Below are 12,459 nucleotides of genomic sequence, written 5' to 3'. Positions count from 1 at the left end.
GGCGTAACTGTACTGCTGCATCAAGGAGGCAGGCAGCATTGGTACCTCCTGAGCTGGCGGCTAACCTCCGGTATGGCTCGAAAGCGACGACCATGTGCCGGCCGCTAAATCCGTGGGTCCGCGGATCAGGTCGGCCACATGCATGAGCGTGCATTATGGGAGCGAGCTCGGCGCGGCGGTGCGCGATGGATGCGTTCGCTGGAGGGGTGCCACCGACGCGCGCGGTGGTCGTCAACATGTGCATGTGCGGCTGCGAGGCGATCGCAGCGAGGACGACGACGCGTCAAGCAACAAGCTAGTACTAGCTGCTAGCGTCGTGCGAGTGTGGGGAACGTGGAGTCGTCGTTGGAGCCCAACTACGGGGAGCTTGGCTTAAAGTTGGCTTCGCCCCCGTACCAAGTTTGATAAAGCGGGAAGAAGCTTCCGATCTGTCCTCGTGTGTGCGGCTGCCATGTGACTGGATTCATCCATTGATCCTGGCCTGCTTGCTTGCTTGGCACGGATTTTTAATGCATTTTGCATGTTGCCGTGGAAACTCACTCTACACATGCTTGCTACTCATCAAGTGCGCTAGAATATTCTTCGCGGAGCTAGCTTAATAGTTTTTTCCAGGGTAAAGGGGATTGTACTGATTAAGTAAGAGTCACATTACAATCCCGAAGGAGAAGGCCTAAAATTTCTTCAGGGCCTGACCCTAACCATACTGCAGTTCGACCCTCGTGCTGACCAAATCTAGAGAAGATAGAGCAAGCTTAATACTAGTTGGGTTGGAAAAGGAAGGGATCTGTCAAATGTGTTCTCCCGGGGAAGGTCTGCTCCCATCCAGTGGTAGTAGACCTTTTGGCCATTGGCCTCCTGTGATGCTAGCGACCACGAACTGGCTCCGGCGGACAGCCTCGAATCTGGCTCCGGCGGGCAGCCTCGAATCGGGTCCATCATCCCCAACCCCGTGAGACTTCATCTCTCGTGCGTAGGAGCTTGGCGGCTCCTTCCGTGTTGGCCGCCTGCGTGCCTTGCTCCAGGTGGGTGCCACACTGATGAAGATGGCAGTGACTAATGTCGAAAGATGAAGGACCCCAATAGCTGGCAAACATTCTCTGGGGCATGGCATTTACGAACAATTTTCATGACAATTTTAGTTATAGGGGGGTTGCCAATTTCTTGAGACTAATAGGACAATTTCTTCCTAGAGAAGGCATTTTTTTTCCCCAAAGTTGTCGAAATCGGCAAAGCTTCAGCCTAGCACTTTAAAAAGATCAAACATTAAACACCCCACACGACTCACCTACCTACAAAGGAGGAACTGGCCCTTACCGAACACCCTCACACAACTCTAAACTCGTGACTGTTTCCAGATGGTCCTACCCACTCTAACAAATACAGTAGATGTTACTCCCAATAGCTAGATTGTTCCCATAATAGATGTTACATATACAATATACTCCTACTCATTTGCCTAAAAGACATACTCCCTCCGTTCCTAAATATTTGTCTTTTTAGAGATTTCAAATGAACTACCATATACGAATGTGTATAGACATATTTTAGAATGTAGATTCACTCATTTTGCTCCGTATGTAGTCACTTATTCGAATCTCTAGAAAGACAAATATTAATATTTAGGAACAGAGGGAGTACAATATACAGGGAGTACAATATACGTACTCATTAGCATCTTCCCAACTCAAAATTCCCAATTTTTTAGATGGGAACTGAAAAGACTATTTGCCATCTCAAAACCACCCATTCTTACTACAAGAAGCGAAAGTAAATACTCCCTCCGTCCCATAAGATAAAGATGGGACAGAGGGAGTAGCTGTCACCAGAAAACAGGAAGTTAAATAAGTTTTTTCAAAATATCAGTGATCAAGTTTTAGATCCATAATATTACAGGTTACAACACTGAGCACAAAAAGATCAAAACTTATTCTGTGCTGGTCATATTGTAAGCAATGTCTGCAGAGGAGGTGTCCATGTCATTCAAGCCAAGCTCCTCATTCTGCTCCCAACTCCTCTCGTAGTCCTCAACTGCCATTCATAGTGATAAATACATTGAGTAAATCATAATTGCAGGTAATTAACAAAACATCCACAGATCATTCAGACTTGAAATGCCAATGCATGAATGTCCCTTCACTGGTTTGAATAGTACATGATGCTGCATACAATTCATTGATTAGGCTAACTTACTGAGTAGCTGGCTGTCATCTTCTATCAAATCTGTGGCTGGAGCGACAAACGAAGCCGCTAACGCATCATCAATAATTAAGGTCCAGGGCTCTTGTAAACTCAGCAGCTGAAATTATACATTGCGTAAATGTTACTGAAATAGGTACGTAACATATTAATTCACAGTTGATTAGCCCAATCACGCCCTTCCACTGAAAATAGTCAGCGATTTTCTAACCAGACCTCCAATCAAGTTTAGCATGAAACAAGGTTAGGAAAAACCAAAATAAGCAGGAAGGACTCAATACATTCTGAACAGGGTTGCTATCACAAAAATAAAATTGCCTCATGTTATAAGGAAAGAAACTCAAGACACTCAAGAACTGAGATGCTATAGAAGGAAAAGCACAGCCATAATCTTCTTCAGATTGGAGGTGAAGCAGCCCCTGCTGGAATAGATAGAACATTCGCGAAAAGAAACTGGTACCTTTGATAATCTTTGCTGGAAATCATCCCATTTCTTTTTCTTCCATTCATTTGTGCTATCACCCAATTGGAATCCATGAACCCGCTCCAGAGCTGCAGCCCCAAAATAGAACTTATCATTTGAGTTTGAGAAGAATAACGATTGCATCTATTTAGGTGTATTTCATATCGATATAAGTTGCATAAGCTATGTTGAATAAAGAAGTTACCACAAACTCTGTTTAAAAAAAGACTTCCTGTAAAGAGCAGTTGGATGCTTAACAGCTCGAACTGAGATAAATGAGAACCACATGTTTCAATGATGATACTGGGGAACTGTTGACAAAACTGTGAGAGGGTATACACGTATTATGAGAGAAACATCGACTATACAGCATGGCTTCAAGACATTTCCATCTCATAACATTAAGAAATCCACTGTAGGTAGAAAAGTTGCTGTTGGCCAACACATTTTGTGACTAGAACTTATTGTACAGTCCATTTTGTCCCCATGAACTGAAGAAGAATGCGTAGTGTTGCGAACTTACCCTCACATATTTTCACAATTAAACCTTCAACTGTCGTGACAATACCACCCAATGTACCCATTGACAGCTCCAACTCAAGTTCAGGTACTTTCACAGCGGCAGAATCTGACTGAAGAGATCAAAGGGTAACTCAGAATCAAGTAATTTACACATCAGATGTTGATCCGAATACACCAAACTGTAACACAAGCTTGAAGATTCTTTAAAATATCAAAATCAGCCTTGTTAGTATGACAGAAAATTCAGCTAAGAGACGCATCAAGTTTCTTAACTATAGAAGAACCAAGTTAAACTTACCACCCCCTGAACCAGAAAGCAGTTCAAGGGCCGCCAATATACAAGAAAAGAACAAGATGGATGATCTTATGCACAGGTATTATACAGCTTAAAAACCTGCATGGCTGCATGCGACAGATAAACTAATACAACAACAAAAGAGTAATTTTCTGACCTTTATGACATCGCGAGAAAGATCTTTTACGTTTTGCACATGTAACGTAATTTTCTTTCCTTTAGCCGGAATTTCACCGCCAGGCTTCAACTGATTGAGCAAAAAGAAAGCCTTAGTTTGAGTTCAGACATGTTACTAAGAACCAGCGACAGACAGTTTCTATATGAACAAAAACAGACATGACAATGAAACTGACCTCTGAGTTGCAATAACCACACAGGTCACATGAAGCTGCCATAACAATTACCTCACGGAAATACGGGATTTCCACCAAAGGTCAAGGATCACACGATACATCAAATACAGATTATCTGCAGCGTTACCTCCTCCAGATAGCGAGATTGGCCACACAACACTACATACAATCTATTTCGGAGATTGATCAAGCAAATAAACAAGTGTAACATAAACACCACATATAATCAATAAAATTCACAAAAATAGTCCATGTTCGGTGAAAAGGATACTTGTAGCAAAGAAACGAGTCACACATGCAGCTCCACAGGCTCCACATGTTGATGGCAAAGTATCAACCTGTCCAACTGAATTTTGTAAGGCGCAAATTAACTATTCCCACCGTTCCGAAATACTTGTCGTGGTTTTAGGAGGGACTAAATTCTTGATAACGGCATTGCCAAGCAACTGAACAGACATACCTCTTCTGGAGCTGTATACCTACACAGCGCTGCAGCAATTTCATCAGGGTTTCCCTGAGCAATAGCACGACGACCTGCAACAGCTCCAACTGAACCATGGGGCACCTTTGGTAACCCGCCAGAATTTGCCTCAACTGTTGAAGCATTCTGCAAAGGACCTCCGGATTCTCCGGTTGGTGGATCAACAAGAAAACCAAGTGCTGCTTGTTGTTCAGATGTCCTTTCATAGAAACTCACAGATAACAAAGCATCTGATGAAGGAGCATGCCTGTGAATTTATGCGGATTAATCAATATATGTCAAGTTATAAGTACTTTAAGCATGAACAGAGCTAATAGACACAAATATAAACTATTCTGTGCAACATAAGTCGTCACTCTATCGACTACAGGTTGCAAAAATGGTGCAAAGTGGAACCATGTTCTCTCAGTTCCATGATTAGAACTACATTATATAATTATAAATAACAAAAAGAGTGCAGAAATGGTAAAAGTGCACGTACAAAGTAGAACCAAGTCTTCCATTTCCATATCAAAATAAGTCATAAAATCCAAATTCTAGTCTCAAAAAATGAAGTCTACAACTAATCTTACGGGTTCTCGATGAAGCTGTTTCCAGCAGGATCATCAAGAACAAAGGTAAACGCAGCTTCTCCTGATCCAAGAGATCTCAATTTTATTAAAAACTGATCAATAGCTTCAGCTTTTTGAGGATCCGCTTTCTGCAGTTCCAAGAAGATGATAAGCATATCACTCGGTGACTCAATTGAAATTAAATTACTATAAGCATACAGGCCCAGAGGTTCACCTTTCTTTCATCTTGAAGCGCCTGCAACTCCTCCACAGCTCGCATAATAATCCCTTCCACCTAATTTATGATCCAAAATATTTAACAAACTAGCAATAAATAAAAATGAATTCGAAAGGAACCATTTCTTCAGAATTAATATACAAAATTCAGTGAAGCATACTGTTGAAAGTGTTCCACGTTGAGCTTCCGGAGGAATTTCAAAGTCCAGTTCCGGAATCTGTACGAAGTGTAAAATTATAACAGAATCAATGCATTGTGTGTATTTAGCATAAATGTATTAACAAGTAGATCAATATTAATACCTTGATAGTTGCTGAATCAGATTTGACGACCTGACGGTTCAGTACCTGTGCCAATACCGCTTGTTAATCACACTATGAAGATTACAAAAAAGACAGTAATATGTGTATGAATTTAAAACTGAAATAATGTCACAACTAAAAATACAATAACGAAACTACACAGCACAAGGGGAAAATGCAAAAAGAGTAAATTTGTAATTGTAGTAGGAATCACATCAATAATGGAACCACACATAACAAGCAAAAGAAGGGGCAAGATATACACCAATACTAGTGAATCTTAAAGTAACCACAGTTATATAGTAAAAAGCTAACATAAACTGCAATACAAATTAACAGGTGCAAAAGAACTAGTTGCAGTCTAAGTAAAGCTGTAACTTTATAAATAGAACAGTTCTATCATTAGGAGAAGTCACCATAGAGGAGTTCGAAGTGTACCAGTGTATTTATACAAACTAAAAATAAGTCGGTCCATGATTTATTTCTGATTTTATTACAGCAGCACATGGACGATAAGGACCATCATTTTCATATAAAAGTGCAAAAACACTAATCATACTTCATCTGACTTGCAAGATATGTTTGGGTATAACCCAAAGGCTGAATCTTACAAGCTGGTGGCTTGCAATTAATTTCCACTCTGTGGATACAGGATAGAATTCTCTTTGGATTTGAATCGTGTGTGTCGTGTTAGCAAGGTGAGATTGGACAGACGAATAAAGAGACAAGAACAGATCAATCCACTCTTCGAAATATTTGGGATATACAACTAAACAGACAGTAACATGATCAGTTGCTCGCAAGCGGGTTTAAAGCTCAGTTTGGCACCGCAATTACATTTCAAATTTACTTCCCCTTTCTGTCTGTGGATACAATATCTACTGGAACAAATTTGAGGTCATAACATCTAGTACATCCGACTGGAATTGGTAAAAAATATCATGTCACTAAACTAAATAGGTTCCATAGTATGGCGTGGAGTGGAACAGTTAACACAGTAACGGTTGAATCGAGTTATAGGCGCCCCTACAGAAACAGACCTCGTTCTGCCCTTGAGGGACCTCCAAGCGGTAGCAACATCCCTTGGGCTGGAGCTGTCCGGCAAACTGGACCTCGTTGTTCCTAATTCAGAAGCACACAGAACTCAGATATACACTTGCATGTGCAGAAGTACCCCGTAAATTATAGACGAGCATTGCATTACCTTTCATTGCAGTGCGGGCACTCGAAAGCCATCAGAACAACCTGCAGATTCACAAACGCAGCAGATTTACCCCCATTTTCCGATCAGAACAATCCGCTTTCGCAATGAGCGCAGAGCGCGCAGAAGCTCACCTCCCGGAAGTTGGGGATCGTAGTCAGCAGCAACCTCGTGGTGCCCTGACCAGAAGGAAAGTACGTCTCAGAACTCGTGACGAGTCAAGCCGAAACCAAAGGGAAGGGGGGATTAGGAGCGGTATCACAGGCAAGGTCAAGGCGCTTACATTCTCGCCGCAGCGCATGCAGAGAGACTCGATTTCGTGAAGCGCCTCATCGCCGCCCGCCGACTCCGCAGCGGAGCGGAGGTCCCTCACAACGCGCCCCTCGTCGCCGGAGCTGGCCATGGTCACGGGATGTCGGTGCGGGTTGGGCTTCTCGCGCGAAGGAGTGGTCTCCAGAAGACTCGCGGTCTCTTCTCTTCGCAGTGCTTGGTTTGGCGCTCGTGCTCGCGGTGGGAGGGCAAAGAAGTGCGGCGGGACCTATGCAGGAGAAAAGAACGGGAGAAAGGAGAGCAACCTAGTAGTCTCTCGAAAGAAGTCGACGCTGGCGGGTTGCTGGGCATGGGCCAAAGCTGGAGGAGTAAAAAGCAAAGACAAAACCAGCACAATTGTCATCTCATTCCTTTTTTTTTGGCGGCAACAATTGTCATGTCATTTCTTTTTGCGGCAACAATTGTCATGTCATTAGCAACTAGAAGCTCACGCCGCGAAGAAACCCTGGAGAATAGTATTCCCAGTCCAGGTTTTCTAGACATAACATCAATGCTCGCATTTTACTAGATTTATTTCATGTCTTTGGTGATGTGCGTTCGCGTCTGTAACGATTTTCAATCTCAAAATAATGTGCTAGCTCAGTATCTCGAAAGCCGCTACGGAGAATGGTCTGCTCGCATCCCTTCCTGGCAAGCTCTCCGACACACGGGTCAGTCTGTATGCAGATGATGTTGTGATCTTTGCAAACCCAGATAGAGACGAAGTCGAGGCTCTCATGAGGATCCTCCAGCTCTTCGGTGACGCCACGGGGCTAAAGATCAACCAGGAGAAATCAACGGTCTCCGCAATCCGATGTGATGACCTGAACATGGCTGACATTCTTCAGAGTTTTGGCGGCAAACAGGTGGGCTTCCCCCTAAAGTATCTCGGGCTGCCGATCACCTTGGGGCGGCTAAGGATGGTGCAGCTGCAGTTTGTCCTGGACAGAATCAGATCAGGCCTCGCTGGATGGAAGGGCCAGCTCCTCACGGTGGCTGGCCGACGTACTCTGGTCAAGTACGTCCTGTCGGCCATGCCCACCTTTGCAATCATTGTCCTGCGAGCCCCGAAGAAATTTTTTGCGGAAGTGGACAAGATTAGATGAAAATTCCTGTGGGCACATGAGAAGGAGATCACCGACGGGACATGCAAAGTAAACTGGAACCAAGTCTGCTCCCCGACTGGGTCTGGCGGCCTTGGCCTCCACAACCTGGACAAGTTCAGCAGGGCCCTGCGCTTACGCTGGCTCTGGCTCGCCTGGGTCAGCCCGGAGAGACCAAGGGTTGGCATGGACCCCCCTGCGACGACAACGATCGACGGCTTTTCGAGGATTGCACAAAGATTATTGTGCACGAAGACCGCCGGGCAAACTTCTAGCACTCAAACTGGCTGGATACAGGGCCGCTCTACAGGCGTTTCACCGCGCTCTTCCAGCACGCTAGGAGGAAGATTAGGACGGTGGCCGAGGCCTTGCTCGACGTCCGGTGGATTGCCGATCTCCGTCATGGCAACCATGATGCCCTGGTGGAGGAGTTCGTCGGCCTCTGGCGAGCTGTCGGCTCGGCAGGTATCGCTCTGGAACCAGGGGTCCCGGACGTCATTCGGTGGACGGCGTCAAGCTCTGGCACTTACTCCACGTCCTCCGCCTACCTGGCTCAATGCAACATGTCCAGAAGACCGGACTTCACGCAATTATTCTGGAAGGCGTGGGCGCCGGCAAAAACAAAGATGTTCTCTTGGCTACTCCACCAAGATCGCCTATGGTGCAATGATAGGCTGCAACAAAGAGGTTGGCCGAACAGCTACTTTTGCGGCTTGTGTGCAAGGCACCTGGAATCATCTATGAACTTGTTCTGGGAATGCACCGTCTCCAGGGCGGTCTGGCTTGCTGCGGCCGCCTGGACCGGCTACGACGCTCTCCGCCCAGACAACTGGAGACCTGGCAGCAGCACCACCGCCACGGTGAGGGAGATCATCGCAAAAAACCCGGGTGAGGCGCGGAGGGGGATCAGGTCCATGATCGTGTTGATCGCCTGGGAGCTATGGCAGGAGCGAAACGAGGCAATTTTCAGAGGCAAGATACCATCGGCGCGCCACATTCTTACTGCAGTGTGGTGTGCCCTGGATCAATGGAGATTGGTTGGCGCCAAGCAACTCATGAGCCCCTTCGGGGATAGTCGGGAAATTGTAACCTAGAGGCTTTTCTTAGGATCTCTTTTTTGGGTCCTATCCTAACCGCCCACCTGATCACTTGATCACAATGTTTCCCGCCTTCTTTCTTCTAAATCGATGAAATGCCAGCAGCGCTGGATCTTTCAAAAAAAAGTATTTCGAAGATGCTCATGAGGTGAGGGTGTGCATGTGTGCTTTCATAGGGATGAGTGTATATGTGTACGTATGAGCATCTGCATCTGTATTGTCTTTAAAAAATACTAAGGCGCGTGCGTTTTCATCATACCGTTGTAAAATTGATTAGTTTTTTGGATGTTTAGTTTGTGTGTTTCTTTCATGACGTATATAAGAAAAATTCCTAGCCTCTGTGAATGTTTTACCTTTTAGAAAATCAAAATACAAATTGTATTAAAATATTCAATGATCAATGAAAAACAAAACAACAATGAAATCTTTATTGTCAGCTAACTCAAATGTAATTTGGCAAACTGATGCTAAATTATTGTTCGCCGCCTTGTCTTTTTATCCTGTTTGGTAACCACTTGGATAGGAGAATGGGACTTTGCACAAAAGAGTTTATGAAAGGATTAGACATGAGAAGTAGATTCTTACTCGCATTCCTTGTTTGGTATATGATCGGAATTGGTGTAGGATGAAACTTTGTCCACAAATTAACAAGGTATCCCATGGGAAGAAAACGATGAGAATTGACTTGCTCAACTCTCATTTTATTTCCCACTCAAACTCCTATCCCCTCTAACCAATCAGTAGACTTTTAATGCTCTCACCCCTCAACTCCCATTCTTCATCTCCCATTTCTACGAACTGGACACGCTATAAGGTTTGTGTCAAAGTGTTGTAGGGTGAAACCCTAAGATGGATCTTTTCACACTTGGAGGGGGAAAAGGGATGAACACCAAGAACACAAAGAGGAATTCACTCCAACAAAACCCAATCACACATCCACTAGAAGAGCAAACACATAGATCCACAAGATTACAAGCACAATCAAAGGAAACAAGCACTAGATAAAGTTCTTCCCACTCCTAAGAGATGAGGTCTTGGTGATAGTCTTCTCCAAGAGGAGGCCTTGAAATCCACAAGCGGATCCTCTCCAAAGAGGTCTTGGTCTCCAAGAGGAGGGTAAATATGAGCAAATCTCTCTCAAGATCTATCCAATACTTTGCTAACCCTAAACATGACCGTAGGTACGAAATATATAGGCTTGGGGACGAAGTGGAGGCCCAACAGCCAAACCTAGTCGGCCATCCTGTAGGGCCCGTGCGCACGGGGGTCCTGTATGCACGGTACACGCCCGTGCGCACGGGGTGCTACAGCGGCCTAGGCCCGTGCGCACGGGGTTTGGAGCCCATGCGCACGGGGGTGCGCGTCTCGTGTCCAGTAGCCTCCTGGGCGGCCTATGCGCACGAGGTCTCTGGGGCCTGTGGGCACGGGGTCGCCTGGGAGGTGCAGAACTGCTGCGGCTGGTCTCCTTCTCCTTCCTCGTGGCCTTGGGGTGTTCCTCCTCTTCCTTTGGGCTGCTCCTCACCAGCTTGGGGACGTTGGTCTTCGTACCTAAGGACACATAGAGCATTTTGGTGAGGTAGCAAGCAAGTTCTGCTCATGTCCATATGCATGTCAAGTAGGAAGGAGTTCACCTTGGTTTCCATTGCACGTGCTCGAGCTCTTGTCATAGGTCCACATGGTGCTTAATACGTTGGTGTAGAGTCCATGGGGGTGATGGAAGGATGCTCCGCATCATCTCCCCGCCCCCCTGGGAGAGATCTGTCCGCGGATCGTGATCTTCATCACCATGGTACTTGGCCAAGTCCTTGACATTGAAGATGTCGCTTACGTTGTACTTGTCGCGTGGGATGTCGATCTTGTAGGTGTTGTCATTGTAGCGTGCTAGCACCTTGAATGGTCCATTGGCTAGTGGTAGTAGTTTGGACTTGCATTCGTTGGGGAAGCGGTCTTTGCAAAGATGAAGCCATACGAGATCTCCCGTTTGGAACACTATTGGTGTCTTGTTGATGTTGAGCTTGGTGGCGAGACGTTGTACTTGGCGCTCGATTGTGGACCTTGTATCTTTATGCATCTTCTTGAGAAAACTTGCCCTTGCACTCGCATCCATGTTCGCACGTTCTTGGAGCAGAAGAGGTAGAATGTCCAATGGGGACAATGGGTTGAAGTCGTAGACAACCTCGAAGGGGGACTTGAGTGTTGAGCTCGATTGTAGGCGCACTCGGCGATGGGTAAGCACTCCTCCCACTCCTTGATGTTCTTCTTGATCAACACGCGTACGAGAGTAGAAAGCGTCGGGTTGGTAACGTCGGTTTGGCCGTCGGTTTGTGGATGATAGGCCGTCGAGAATAGAAGCTTGATGTCGAGCTTGGCGCATAGTGTCTTTCAAAAGTAGCTTAGGAACTTGACGTCGCGGTTCGACACAATGGCCCTTGGCACTCCATGTAGTCTCAAGATTTCCTTAACAAAAAATATTTGCAACATGTGAAGCATCGTCTATCTTATTGCATGGGATGAAATGTGCCATTTTTGAGAATTGGTCCACAACTACAAATACGGAATCCTTTCCATTTTGAGTCCTAGGCAAACTAAGCACGAAATCCATACTAATATCTTACCATGGTTGATATGGAATTGAAAGTGGCATATGTAAACCATGAGTTTGAGCTTGTGAATTAGCTTTGCGACATGTAGAACATCGGTTGGTGAAGCGTGCCACGTCGCGGAACATCTTTGGCCAAAAGTACTTGTTGGAGAGTGTGGCAAAGGTCTTGTCGCGTCTAAAATGTCCCATAAGTCCACCTCCGCGAGCCTCTTGCAAAAGCAACAAACGAAGAGAAGACTCGGGTATACAAAGTTTGTTAGCGCGCATAAGGTAGCCATTCTTGAGGTAATAGTTCTCCCAACAAGTGTTAGCAATACATTTTGCAAAAGGAATTGCAAATGATGGGTAATGGACATAAAGATCTTTAACATGCTCAAAGCCAATAACATTCAACTCAAGTTGACTAACTAACATGCATTTGTGGGAAAGAGCGTCCGCCACAACATTTTCTCTACCCTTAATGTACTTTATCACATAAGGAAAAGATTCAATAAATTCACTCCATTTAGCATGTCGTTTATTCAACTTGGTTTGACCTTTAAGGTACTTTAGTGCACTAAAAAAAAGACACGTCTGTGACATTTTGGGCCGAACAAAAAAAATTTATGTCATACTTATGACATTTCTATGACGATAATTATGACAAAACCCGGTATCATCATAGATGTGGTGGGCTCCTACTTCTATGACAAAAATTCATGACAGAAAATGGGCTTTTCATCCTGGACGGGCCGGAGACGCAGCTG

At 45.1% G+C, this 12,459-nt stretch overlaps 1 protein-coding gene across 1 annotated transcript; it reads right to left on the bottom strand.

The window, feature by feature from the left end:
• Positions 1–1,837: 1,837 nt before the first annotated feature.
• LOC109740131 (uncharacterized) lies at positions 1,838–7,182 on the bottom strand. The gene is made up of 16 exons (XM_020299165.4): positions 6,886–7,182; positions 6,737–6,781; positions 6,606–6,646; positions 6,442–6,523; positions 5,402–5,446; positions 5,260–5,316; positions 5,097–5,156; positions 4,883–5,010; positions 4,290–4,557; positions 4,101–4,167; positions 3,830–3,900; positions 3,634–3,723; positions 3,183–3,291; positions 2,657–2,748; positions 2,191–2,296; positions 1,838–2,028 (listed from the first exon to the last, which is right to left on the bottom strand). Exons 1-16 carry the CDS (start codon positions 7,003–7,005, stop codon positions 1,925–1,927), a joined length of 1,485 nt encoding a protein of 494 aa, XP_020154754.1. The 5' UTR covers positions 7,006–7,182; the 3' UTR covers positions 1,838–1,924.
• Positions 7,183–12,459: the final 5,277 nt, after the last annotated feature.

This window comes from Aegilops tauschii, chromosome 3, assembly GCF_002575655.3.
Source record: "Aegilops tauschii subsp. strangulata cultivar AL8/78 chromosome 3, Aet v6.0, whole genome shotgun sequence".
Lineage (NCBI taxonomy): Eukaryota > Viridiplantae > Streptophyta > Magnoliopsida > Poales > Poaceae > Aegilops > Aegilops tauschii.
This window is presented reverse-complemented; position numbering and strand designations above follow the sequence as displayed.